The 13,855-nt window shown below is 41.0% G+C and overlaps 1 protein-coding gene across 8 annotated transcripts in view; it reads right to left on the bottom strand.

The window, feature by feature from the left end:
* Positions 1-1,944: 1,944 nt before the first annotated feature.
* Positions 1,945-13,855, bottom strand: part of gab1 (GRB2-associated binding protein 1) — a 43,998-nt gene continuing 32,087 nt past the window's right edge. For 4 of the 8 annotated variants that reach the window (XM_077524575.1, XM_077524576.1, XM_077524581.1 and 1 more), the window contains 10 exons: positions 13,606-13,834; positions 12,723-12,960; positions 11,834-12,281; positions 11,080-11,174; positions 9,983-10,283; positions 7,219-7,311; positions 6,392-6,485; positions 5,255-5,384; positions 3,369-3,497; positions 1,947-3,044 (listed from right to left, as the gene is read on the bottom strand). In XM_077524575.1, coding sequence (XP_077380701.1) covers positions 2,886-3,044; positions 3,369-3,497; positions 5,255-5,384; positions 6,392-6,485; positions 7,219-7,311; positions 9,983-10,283; positions 11,080-11,174; positions 11,834-12,281; positions 12,723-12,960; positions 13,606-13,834 — 1,916 coding nt within the window. In that variant the 3' untranslated portion in view covers positions 1,947-2,885. Of the gene's footprint in view, positions 3,045-3,368; positions 3,498-4,650; positions 4,727-5,254; positions 5,385-6,391; positions 6,486-7,218; positions 7,312-9,982; positions 10,284-11,079; positions 11,175-11,833; positions 12,282-12,722; positions 12,961-13,605; positions 13,835-13,855 lie in introns of all 8 variants that reach the window. The other 4 variants (XM_077524577.1, XM_077524582.1, XM_077524579.1 and 1 more) reach the window with 4 other exon arrangements.

Genomic DNA, 13,855 nt, shown 5'->3' with positions numbered 1-13,855 from the left:
GTGCCTTAATTAAGTGTAGTACCATGCTGTGCCACAACATGCTGGGCAGCAATGAGTTAACTGGAACAGATGTAGTTTAAGAGCAAGAAGAAGAGACAAAGAAGGTCCCCAACTACTGTAAACGTGTCGTATGATCTGTTTAAATGTGGTGTTTCTCCAAGTGCTAAATAAACAGTCCACAACATTTATACTAATTTTCTATGGCATTTCACATTGCATGTATGCATTAAACTACGTGACATTTGATCGACCATAGTTTGGTTGGTAGATTTAAAAAGCCTACACAGTCACACTGAAACCTGTTTAATTTGGCTCCAAAAAAAACAAATCCTGTTAAACAAATGACTGAAACGTCAACAGTTTCTCTTAATTGCAGCGATGATTGACACTTTTCTAATCTTGCATTCTTTCCTACTTCAACATGTCCTTCATGGACTCATCACATTTTCGCAAGCAATCCTCGCAAAGCAAACGTCGTGATTAACGCAGATGTCTCCGCCGCGTTGGCCGACGTTGACGCGCAGCAGATTGGACTATGATGTCCCGCGGTTCCCCCGTGCTTTGCTCAAATGGAATTGCTAAACATTTGGCGTCACTTTGTTGGATGAGAGCATGACAGCTAAGCATATGGCTGCTTTTTTTCCCCCACTCATTTTTGATCTGCATTTATTTAGTGCTTTCATGTGAAGAACAGTGTAACGCAAGGTTGAACATTTTGCGGGCTCACAAATACATGCATCCATATGCACACATCTACATATACTGTATAAATACAGACAGACAGACAGACAGAGAAAAGCCCTGATGAAAAAAAGAATTGACCCCCCCCCCTTAAAAAGGGCTTGTAATTGCATATAGATACCACAAGATGGCAGTAAGGCACTAAAAATGGAGGGCATCATAGATCACCATGCATCAAGTACGTAGGCAATCATGGTACATAATGACCTACCTTCCAATGAGGTTCACCAATAGTATTAGCTAGAGTATACAAACTAGCACAATATTAAAAAGAAAATCAATAATGACTATGCCTGGGTTTCATAGTACATGAAACCGAGTTTGTGGGTACGTTTTTGATCCTGATTTTGCTATTGCAAAAACTTCAATTTACACAAATTGGTGGACATTATCGCCACCTGCAGGACACGTTTTCTCTGCCTTGGAACTTTGCAATCATGTAGAATTATTTTTGCACGTTTTTTTTTCTTCTCCTTAGTTCTCCAGCTTTTAAAAACAACTTATATTCACTGCACTTTGGCCTTTTGACAACCATGTATTTTGTCCACTCTGCGACCTTTCTGCCATTTTTTAAATGTCAAGGGATCACCGCAGATGGCATTAGACTGCATTATTATTGGGTACAGTCTAACATTAAATTATAATGAGCACATTGGCTATTATTACTCTACAGTGAAGCCTGCAGACATTGCACAGCGAAATGCAGACATCGTAAATTTGAACCACCATAATAAAACCATAGGAGTATGTCCATACCATATAAATACATGTACCCGTAATAGTAGTATTAAGGATTTACATTACAACCTTGAGAAGAGCAGCATTCCAAGGGCAGCAACATGGAAGCAGGCACTACTTCTTCAAACTACAGCGTCATCTAGTGGTCATTTCTGGTAAGACATGCAGAGAATAACTACAGAAAAAAAAGGTGAGACATGGTAGTAAGCATGCATTAATGGCTCACTATTAGTAGAGTATCATCAATTTTAACTTACTTTATGTCAGGATTAAAACCATTTTGTGGAACTGTGGCCTCCTCTTTACAGTTAGGTTGAAAAGTTGACATAGCAAAACGTCTGGGATGTCAGTCTCAGGCAGTCTGGAACATCACACTATGAAAAGTACATTTATGAAAAAAACGAAAAAAACAAAAAAACACAACGCTTGAGTTTGCATTTTATTTAGTCCATCTGGAAATTTGTACATTTTTCTCTCAAGATTTAAAAAAAAAAAAAAAAAAAAGATGAGCGTCATCCACTTGGCAGCTCATTATCACAAGAAAATCAGGGGGATCAAAAAGTCTAATGAAGGTGGATTTTTTTTTAGGCATGTTAAAAAAAAAAAAGATACACGTAAATTGAAATCGACATAAAGAAAAAAATATGTACAGCTTTGACAGCACACGTTTGGGATGTTTCACAGGTTAGTAAGGCCATTTTGTGTTCCTGTTCCCGACGATAGTAACCAGCCTGAAACAAACCTAAGAGGGGTCGGAAATGAGGCATATGGACCGTGGAAACATTCTACGTTCAGAGAATATGATGCGAAAATAAATTAGTGATGACTTTTACAGTTCGTTAGTATGCGTACCTGATTTTTTTGATACCTTTCGCATAACTTACAGAAAAAGTGGCGGCGTTGTTGTAAAAGCTCACAGTAAACACATCCGATAATCACCATAATTAACAACAACGGTGCGTCGTCACCATACTGGCAGGATTCCATCCTGCAGAATCTGCGCACCTTCCGAGTTGAACATGCTAAATATTCCATACAAATAAAAAGGACACTTCTTACGATCTATATACATAACACTTTTTTGTACAGTCATCCGCCACGTCGACGGAGTCCGACCACAAGGGAAACTCAAACCGAAGCCCTTGATGACACTTACGAGTTCCGTCTTTTTTTTTTCCCTCGATCACGTTCCCGTCGGTGTTTGCTACTAGCGTCTTTCAAACAGTGGTGATAGAAAAACCCTGCGAGTAGAAGTTGACAAATGATCGTGGTTGGCCCGCTCGCTCCGCCCACTTCTGCAAAATCCCGCCGGCAGTGCAAAAACTAGAAGATGGCGGAGTGGCTACGGAAACGCCACCAAAGACGAGAAGTTCGGGTGTGATAACAACCCCCCCAAAAAAAACAGGTCACTTGGCTCCTTTGGATGGCGTGTCCGTCTCTGTGGATTGACGGCCGTCGCTCCAGGCCTCGCGGGTGCTCTTGAGGGCTTGCGTCCGTTGCTGGTCCACAACCACGTAGTCCACGCGCTCGTCCGATGCCGCCATGCCGGAGCCGTTGCTCTTCATCTAAATTAGGAAGGTGGGACGGAAGCGCAGAAAATGGGGACAAATGTAGGGGAAAAGTCAGTGGTTTGAAGTGATTTCCATAAACTTGAAAATCAATACATATTCTAGGGTCCCAACCAATTAATTGGCCGATATTAGTTCTTTTAAAATCAGCAAAAAAAAAATTTTAACAGTACACAAAGCAGACAGCTTGTATAACAGTGTAAATTTTCTGTGTCAAGTTGTCCGACATAAATTTGAGAGCTGCAATTGCAATAACACTGTGATGCCTTGAAACCGCCATATGTTTGCTCACATTTATCACACCGTTAGAATTCAGCCTACCTTCCGGGGTGGAGTGGACTTGCCGGAATCCAGGTCCAAATCCAAGTACTCCACCTGCTTGTCTCCCTTGGGCTTCACCATCGGGCTACTCCCCCCATCCACTGTCATCGGTGCGCCCAGCTTTGTGCTCTGCAGTCACAAAAATAAAATAAAAGAAACATTGTCTCATTGACAGATGTGGGGAAAAAAAAAAGTCAGCTCCAGTGACGGAAATTTTACTCTTGTGCTGTCACAATAACAACAAAAAGAATTGTTTTGGATGAGATATTTGAGAATGAAAACTATTAGCAGTAATTCTACTACTGAGTTGTTGTGGAATAGTACAGTGCAACCTCAAAAGCCAAACAATTTAATTTGTCATTACATAACATTGATTATCCAAATATTTTTAGTTAAATACTTTATGATAGCAAAAAAAAATGTATACTCACTTAAAATGTTTGCTTTTGTTCTTGTTTTTCTTATCTTATTCTTTACTGCATGACCAATTTCTGTTTCATGTACAGCACTTCGTATACAGCAATGCTTGTTTTAAAGTGCTTTATAAATAAAGTTGAGTTGAGTTGAGTCTGACCCCGGAATGGATGAATTCAATCTCCCTAATTTTCTAAAGCTAGGGAAATATTATTTTCCATTACCGCACAAATGTTACTTTAAAAACTGTTAGTACCAGTTAATAAATGTTTTATGGTGGCAAAGGTGTGACCAAGGAGAAAATTAATTCAATTTCCACAATTTCCAGATGGGGGAAATTCTATTAAATTACAAATGAAAATTGTTTAATTTTTGCACTTGTGTGACAGTTACTTAAGAAAGCGAAAATGTTTACTCTCAAAAAATATTTTGTTGTTGATAAAGGTTTTATGATGGCGACAATTTCACATAAGGATTGATGATTTATTTATTTATTTATTTATTTTTAATCTAAATCAAAGAAACTTTGTCCAACTTCTGGTTGTTCCACTGTAACTAGAAATAGGAAATAGATGAAATGTGATCATCAATCGAGATGTGATCATTTTGATTTTTGTAATCATTTGCAGTTCCAAAATGATGCTGACCTTTGTGCCATTGTGACAACACTTGACATATGCGGACGTTGATGTTGTGTTAATTGTGTAAACTACATGTAAGGTGGCGTCATTACAACTATGGGGTGGTGACTAGTCCGACTAATCAACATGCGTGCAGCTAACACCCATAAAAAAACAACAACAACAACAACAACAACAAACACCCAAATGGTGGCTCTGATATGTTCCAACCTGGCAACCCTGCTCACCTCCTCTACGGTGTCAAGTTCCTCCACCTCCCTCTTTACGGGGGTGATGGGGACCGTGCAGTAGAAGGACTCCTCTCTACGCAAAGAAAAGCGGGCGGAAGGGACGTCGGAGGAAAAAGGAGAAGAGCAGGTAAAACAAATGAAGGCAAAGAAATGAAGAACTTGAGGGATTACTGCACAGGAAAGAAGGTGGTGAGTGGCTGGAAAAGGCGAACAAAAGGGTTAAAACAGGAATGGATGGAACATTCTACTTAACAGTTCACTGATGCGTTAAAAGACCTTCAATCAGGGACAAAAGCAAAACACACAAAAAAGATTTCTTCCAAGAACGGAAAACCTGAAAGGCAGAGGAAGGGAAATAGAGAATAAAAAAGGAAGCAGGGAGGAAAAAAAAAGGAGGAGTCCGTCTGGAGCAGCCAGTCATTTGTCCACCACGCTGTATTGTTTGGCTTTGGGAGATGAGCAGGGCCTCTAAAATTGGGATACGGTATAATAGGGAATGTCTATCATGTCAAGCCTACAATTTGAACGGCCATTTTAAGATCTGGTCTTCGACAAGAGTACAAATGTATTAAAGTATGTAGATATTTTGTGTGTTACATACTGGTTCATCTGACTGGTTCTTCATATTAGAGAGCATGGCTACATAATTCTCATCACTGTCCTCGGAGTCAGTGCTGGAGGCGGTGCTATGCACTGACGGGGGCCGGGCGGGCATGGGGAACCTAGAGAGACTGAGCAGCATTCACAATGTTTACACACAAACACAAACGCACACCCGCTACGGTGAACACAAAAACACCAGACCGCAAGAGCCCCTGCGACATTCAAGACAGAAATAGAGCTCGGTGTTACATAAGCGCCGGGGGGGATCCCCGGGATGAGCCGTGTCGTGGTCAACAAAGTCAACTACGGTACATGAATGCATGAAAGGTTAGTGGCTACTTTAGTGTCATCTACAGTGCTCTAAAAAAAGGAAAAGGATGTGTTCACATACAGTGTCTTTGCCTGCATAAACAAAACCAAAAATTCAAGAGGAAGAAAATGACCAAATATCATGCTTTACTTTGGAATGTCCAAAAAAACAAATCAACAATGCTAGACTATTTACAGCAAGTGGCAAAATGGCCACCCCTGAGATGGATAAAAACGAGTGGATTTTGCTGCTCAATTCATATTTCATAAATACAATGTTAATCAGAATACTGCATTTAGACTAGTGGAGGTGCATGGAACAGATTGTGAAGACATTTTTTGACTTGACCTTCCCCTTTAAAATGAATCCATCCATTTTCTGAACCGCTTGCTCCTCACTAGGGTCGCGGGGGGTGCTGGAGCCTATCCCAGCTGGCTATGGGCAGTAGGCGGGGGACACCCTGCCAGGCAACCGCAGGGCACACAGAGACGAACAACCACAAGCACACAATTCGGAGAGCCCAATTAACTTGCCATGCATGTCTTTGGAATGTGGGAGGAGACCGGAGTACCCGGAGAAGACCCACGCATGCACGGGGACAACATGCAAACGCCACCCAGGGAGGCGGATGTGCTAACCAGTCATTTATATGTTCAACAATTAATTGATGTTGTAATATACATAGGAAACGCAATGTTTTCATTTTTAAGAGTCTTCAACTGTCTCAATTGTGTGAACACACCCTTGGTTCTAGTTACTATTAGCGCCCTCCCACCACCCAAAAAATAATAATACATAAAGCATGAAAGATGCTTGCACACTTACTCCCGAGCGAAGGAGCGAGTAACGGGCGAGCGGACCGGCGTGCAGGGCTCCTCCCATTCGGGCAGTGGTTTGATCTCAAGTGGAGCGGGTTTTCCTGAAACGACGGACAACAGGGTCATTCACACCAAATGTGATGCGCAGAATAGAAGATATAAAACAGAAAAAGGAAATATTAGTGGGTTAATGGTGGTGTAGAGTATTTTGGGCCACTGAGTTATGTGACTCAACTTCATGTTAGTTCACTATCTTATGATTGAATGATTTATTTATGATTAATATTAAGCAATGCTAGAGGTAAATTTTAATTCATGTCAATTATAAGCAGAGTTAAGATATAGAGACTACTGTGTTGTGGTAAAATGTAGCAGTGACTGAAGTGAATAGGTTCCGTATTAAAAATATATATATATATATCACCGTCGCCATCCTGGGAAATCTTGGTGCCAACTAAGCGATTATGTTGAACTGAGAGGAGGAACTTTATTATGTCAGGCCATACCCTTGTCTAACAGAAAAAAATTGGGGGGAACTGTATTTGTGTAGATAGTATATATAGAGTATGGTTGAGTCAGTGTAGATAGTCAAAAACCACGAAAGAAATTAAAAAAATTCCGATCATATTTTGTGTATAAAAGTTAGTAGTGTACCCACTCACACAAGAAAGAAAAACTGTATTGAGACCCCAAGCAGGCCAAAATAGTCATACATTCATTTGTGATAGATGACAGAACCAAATCACCACTGTAATCATGCAAAAAAAAAACAAAAAAAAAGTCAAGAGGAAGACAAGTCAAAAAGACTTATTGGGTCCAGTGAGGAGTACCTACCCTTGCGTCGTCCCCGCGGGAACTCCCCTACAGTTTGGGAGTCGGTTCGCTCTAAACCGACACCCTTTGCTCTTATTACTTTAGGACTCTGACCTGATTGGCGAAAGAAGACGTAATCATTTCAAATCACATCATTGCCAACTTCCCTGCCATGCAAAGCCGCTTGACACCCAAATCACTAACCCCCGCCCGCAACACGCACACCTCTGATTACCATCGCCATGACAACACAAGATCCATGCTCCCCCGCCCCCCCCACCCTGAAAAACATGCACCACACGGCTTCCCACACAAAGACTGACATCACAGCTGTGCATGCATGACGAGCTGTGCAGAAGCACGGAGAGTCCTCGGAGGCGTGTTGCGGCAAGAAAAAAAAAAAAGGAAAGTGGCGTGTTCTCGTCTGACACGCAACACGGCATTCGTGCAAGACTGACAACCTACGATGTTGTGGATAATTAACTTGGTCAATCAAAAGAAAATTGCCTAAATAGTTGAGACAGGCTAAGATGTCCTTAATTTCTCTGATAGAACGAAAGGACACTAAATGGAGGTACAATTTATCGACAATAACGTCTTATTATGAGGAAAAAGTCGCAATTGCACGAGACAAAAGTTGGATTCGTTCAAGAAAAAAAGTCACAATAATCCAAGAGTAATAATTTTACAAGAACAAAGTCACACAAATGTGTTACAAAAACTGTTTTTTTCAGAATAGAATAAAGTCGGAATATTAACTCATTCACTGCATTTGACAAGTACACATGTTAATTATATACATTTTTAGAGCGGGGATAGATGGGGGAGAATCTGATTATGCTCCACTGTAAATGTCAAACTTGGAAACAACCACCGTTAGATGACATCATTGGCCCATTTTATATGAAATGACACAGTTTCAGAGTCCATTGGAGTAATGGCTGTATGTTGTGTTACCTACATTTTTCAACTGTCAATTATAAAAGAACGGGAAGAGGCAAAAAAGTAGGGAGTCTATTCTGTCATTTGGTAGATTTATATATAATTATTGAACGTAATCGCGTTGGTATTGAAAATTTTGAAATTTTCTAAAATGGCTAGCAGTGAATGAGTTCAAAGAAAAAATATTATACTTTAACAATGAAATTTTAATATTCCAAAAAGTTGTTCTGAAAAATGAGTCATAATTTGACTAGTGTATATAATTATTTTTACAAGTCACAATATTAAGTTTAAAAAAAAAATTAATGTTGAACTTGAAACATTTCAAGAAAAAGTTGTAATTTGCCGACTAAATAGTTAGTGTCAATTTAAAGAATAAATTGCAGTAATACAAGAAAATTGTCAGCACTCATTTGTTGCATCTTGACAAATTATCCAGTTACACGGTTAAGTCACATTATTCGCACTATGTGCTTTAAATGAGTTATCACATTGAAAAACTGTCAAAAGCATATCGTTAGCCATGACGCCCGCTATGCGGACGCTGAGCCGCACCGTTGTGTTTTCCGTACTCGACTTTGGTTTCGATGTCCTCTCTGACCCCCATCCTCCCCCCGTTACTCAGCGTTTGGCCCACATGGCAATTCCCGCTCACGATGAGATCCCTCATCAAAGAGCTCCATTCACACGCAGGAAACAAAGGGGATAGAAGGTGACCACTCCGAGTTCAGCCACCCCATGGCACGGGGGGGGGGAAACAACACCGCCTCACCCCCCACCCCACCTCAAGGCCCTTCTTCCAAAACAGTCTTGCAGGGCTTCAGGTTCACGAGCCCTTTGAAAAGGAGTTTGCTGTGTCTGGTTTTAAAGAGGCTGGCACAAACATCACAACTAACTCAATAAGATGGGCAAGTTAGTGCATTTGCTACTCACAGCATTATTAAGAACTGACACACAAGCAGACACACAAATTGGTTAAGGCCACTAACACAGATGGTACATCGGCGGCATGTAAAGTCGACACACCAACCCCGCAAGCAACCCGCAAAAAGTAAACAGTGATACCTCCAAGCTCCTGGAAACATCTTTAAGGGGTCATACTATGGAAATGTTATTTTTATTGTTTGTTTGGAAATATTATTATGGTGCCTTCACACCCATCAAGTGTGAAAATAAACATCCAGGCAAAACTTTGGTCGCTTTTCCAAAAATGTAAGCATGGCTTGAGTTTACAAGCAAACAAAAAACAAAAAAACAAAAAAAGTTATAGTAGAATGAAAAATTCGTAATTTTACTTTGACTCAATTCCTATTATAAGAGAAATCTTGTGGTTTTAGGTGAATAATTTTTATGACACAATCATTTTTAATTTTATGATAAAAAAGGTAGAACTACAGTAATTTTTTTCTTTTACAAGAAAAAATTGTCAAAATTAGAAATTTGACACATGTAAAGATATAATTTTGCAAAGAAAATTGCACATTACAATAGAAAAAATTAAATTTTGCTGAGAATAAAACTTGTGATTTCATGCTACAGAAATTTTATACAAAAAAATAAAATAAAATTACGTAAAAAAAAATAAATAAATAATAATTGCACTTGACGAAGGTAAAAAAATAAAAAATAAAATAAAATAAAACTTTATTCTTGATTCAAGTGTTTTACCTTTTCAAAACTATTAATATTGACTTATAATAGTTGTTTGATAGCATATTACATCTAAATTATAAACTAAAATGTTACATAAAACACTGTCTGTCCAGTCGACCAAATTCAATATGGGGACGCGTTGGAACTTGGAAGTACCACCGTAGCAGCAAGACGTAAGGCATGGTCCCACCTTTGCGATCCGGTTTGAGGTTCCGGTCCACAGGCGGCGGCTGGCAGTCGCTTGGCATGGGCCTCCGCGGCGGCGTCTTGGGGCTGGACCGGAATCCCATGTGGGCGGGGGGCGGCACTTGCTTTCCCAGCGAGGAGAACTCCATGGTGCTGGGCGTCATGGGAACGTAGTTGGTCTCGTGAGAGGGCTCCGACAGGCTGCCCGAGTGGTGGTGGGACGGGGAGTTGGCGCTCATGGGGACGTAGTTCTGGTCCATCTCCTCGGTGGACTGGCTGCCCACGGGTACCATACCTTTATTTTTCTATAAAAGACCAGCGATAATGATATTAAAGCTAATCGTTTTAAATCTATTAAAATCAAAGAGCTTTTTTTGTGCGTATGCGTATATGCCAACCCTCTCAATTTTTGCACTATTCAGACATTTCAGATGTCTAATCAGTCCTGCCGATTCCAAAATAAACTCAAAATCTAGTCTTTTTTTTTTTATTTTTTTTTTTATAGTGAATAAAGGCAATCATGGGAAATTAGTTGAAATTTTACAAGAGACAAAATCAGAACAGAAAAAAAATGAATAGATGGGATAGCAATATATATATATTTTTTGTACTTTTACATGAACTAAGTTTTAATCTTATGAGAATTAAGAAAATAGGGATGAATTATGTATCTGAAGTCTTATTACAAGAAATGCATCATTATAAGGTTTGAAATCTGCATTTCACGAGTTGTCATGCAAAAACAAACAAAAAGAATAAGGTCTTAAAATTTTGAGAAAAAAAGTAGAAATTGTATGTTAAAAAACTCACCATTAAGTCAGAATTGTAGGGGGAAAAAATGTAATTTAGAAAAAAATAAAATCTTAAAAATGACAATGAAGTAGCAATAGTATGTTTAAAAGGTTGCAAACTTTTACGTTGCAATCTTACAAGAGTAAAGTTGTAATAGTAAGAGGAAAATTATCCGTATCACAAGAATGAAGTTGAAACATTTGGAATTGCACAATAACTTCCTAATCTTAGGAGGGTGTGATTTGTTTTTTTGTTTATTTTGAGTGACAGCTACACTTGTAGCTGTCGATCTGTCAGCCCACAACTCACAAAGTAGCTGTTGAAACTTTCGTTAAAGTCGAACGAGCAGCTCTTGTCAGACGGGAATGATCTGGGAATGTCGTAGCAGTCCTGGGAACCAAAATCTAAAAAAAGAAGAAAAAAAAAAAGAAAGAAAAAAATTAAATGATTCAAGTTGCTATTTCAGAGGGATCATATGCCACCAACAACACTCATTACATTTATCACCACAAGGAGGAGGGAGAGGAGTGATACCTTGCTGCCGCCATTCTTGCACTATTCAAAGGAAATACACTCATAACGACTAACTGTAACATTACAAGATTTTAAACAAGACTGAAATCAGTAATTTATGAGGAAAAAAAAAGTATAATTTTACACAACAATTTATAATTTTACAAGAATAAAGGCATATTTGGATACAATATATTCAAATTTTTTGAAACAAAGTTGTAAGGAGGGAAAAAAAGGGAAATTTTCAAAAGAATAATTTTAACATTAAGAGTGAAAACTAATTATTTTCAGCTTGTATTATGAGAAAAAAGTTGTGATTTTTTTTTTCTATGAGTATGGTCATAATATTGCAGGGGGAAGCATTAACATTGGTTAAAAAAAAAAAATAGATTGAGAATAAAAAACGGTAGCAGGAAACAGAGTAAAAAAGGAAATTTTGCGAGAACAAATTTAATTCAAAAGGACTTTTTTTTTTTTAATATCTCTTCTATATCAATGCCCCCCCCCAAAAAAAAAAAAAAATTAAAAAAAATATCTGAGCAACACAAACCTTTGCGTAGGCGCGAACAGTCGACAGTTCCAATAGTGTTGCTGCGTAACGCTTTATTCCCAGCACTTGTTGGCACACAGTAGTTTCCGTCGGTCTCTGAAGCCGAGCGAGGCACGTAGAAAGTGTCTGTGGGGGAGCGCTCGGCGGTGGGCGGCGGGGGACCGGAGGTGGGTTTGGGCGGCGGGGGACCGGAGGTGGGTTTGGGCGGCCTGGGAGGGGGTACGACGTCTCCGCCTCCCTCCGAGGATGACAAAGTGCGGGGGACCTGGTAGGTAGAGTTTGCCCCGGGCGTGGGCGGGATGTCGTAGCTGATGGACAAGTTGCGCATCTGCGTCTCAATGGAGGCCTTTCGCGAGGGCGTGTTGAAGACGTACAGCTCGGACCCCTCGCCGCTGAGGTCCGGCTGGGCCGTGGGGGACGAGGCCGATTTGGGGAGAAGCACGGTGTCCTGCGGGCAGGGAGGCAAAATTACGGGATATTTCGGTGTTGCTGGCTGTTGTTTGTGTTCAAATAGTAGTGATGCTAATTCCTTAGCAAGTCTAAGCCGTTTCACATCATGTGTTAGCATTAAGCTAGTGGATTTCAAGACAAAATTATGAAGTGTAAGTGGCAGCAATAAGTTTGAAGCAATTTTCGCACAAGGCTTAGGGGTGGCAGAAAAGACATCACTGTCAGAAAAATAGAATAAAAACTACAAATAAATATATAAATAGATAAATAAATAAAGTGGTGCTGACAGCTTGTAAAAAAGGAGATCATCATAAAATGGGGCACTTGTAAGTCAATGTGTTTCCAAAATTGCCCATTTTAACCTCCAATAAAACGTTATCAGAAAATCGCTAGAAATTTTACCTGAGCTGTTCCCCCCCCCACCCACTGTCAACCTTACCTGAGAGTAGCTCCGTGGTAGGTGGTAAAGGCCGTTGTCGCTCAGGAGAGAAGCGCCCCGCGACGGCGGGGAGTCGTACAGAGACGAAGCGGAGGCGGGGGCCGGGTGCCCGGCGAAGAAGCCGTTCTGAGAGCCGTGCTTGGCCGACGACGTGGACGACGTGGGCGTTCGGTGCGACGGGAGGTTGTCGTTCAGGTCCGTCTCAGAGGAGGTAGACTTGGAACACTCGGCGTGGGATCTGAGAATACAACGCAGGGGATGGAACTTTTGAGTTGAGGCCAACGAGTGTGGAGCTTTGCTCTTCACACACCGGTGTTAGTAATGCTGAGTATATATGTCAGCGCGTCTTCAAACTACTCTCAGGGTGAAATTACGTAAGTTTGTTTGTAGAATCATCATCCTTCAAATACAAGCCAGCCTACTACCACATACTATTAGAACTGCCTATCTATCTATCCATCTATCTATCCATCCATCCATCACAAAAAAAACAAACAAAAAAAAACAGAAAATACCATTTCCTACACTAAAACGCTGCCGGTTAATTTCAAAACATGCATGTGAAGGTTTGATCTAATATGAAGGACCATCCAAATGCTTCGAAATGCAATACAACCATCTTCCAAAAGCTACAGAAATGTGTTTTAGTTTTGGGTGGGGTCAAACGCCACACACAAAGCAGGCACTTTGAAGCCGATTGGCCGGCCACTCACAGACTAGCCTGTGGAGGAAGAGTCCTGCACTCGCACTCCTCCAGGAGCAAATACTCCCGGTCTCCCTCCAGAGACGAGCGAAGCGGCACCGAGCTACACGAGGCCCAGCAGGTATGAAGAAAGGTGGAAGGACGAGAAGCGGTGCGGGAAGAACAGCGCGGGGTGCTTACCTGTTGGAATCGGGCTTTTTGCTTTTACAGTTGAGCAGCAGCAAGTAATCCTGGGACTCCTCCGTGCTGGATTGGGAGTCCAGATGCCGCACGCTGACTGGCTGGTACGGAGGCGGCACGGCGGTCAGCGCCGCCGCCGCTGGGCCCATCACGTTGCCGAGCGCCGTGTGCGGAGGGGTGTCCACCACCAGGCCCCCGATGGCCGACTGCTGGCCTGCTTTGGCAGCCTCTGGAAGAGAAAGGAGAGCGA

This window comes from Festucalex cinctus, chromosome 6 (assembly GCF_051991245.1).
Source record: "Festucalex cinctus isolate MCC-2025b chromosome 6, RoL_Fcin_1.0, whole genome shotgun sequence".
Taxonomy (NCBI): Eukaryota; Metazoa; Chordata; class Actinopteri; order Syngnathiformes; family Syngnathidae; genus Festucalex; species Festucalex cinctus.
This window is presented reverse-complemented; position numbering and strand designations above follow the sequence as displayed.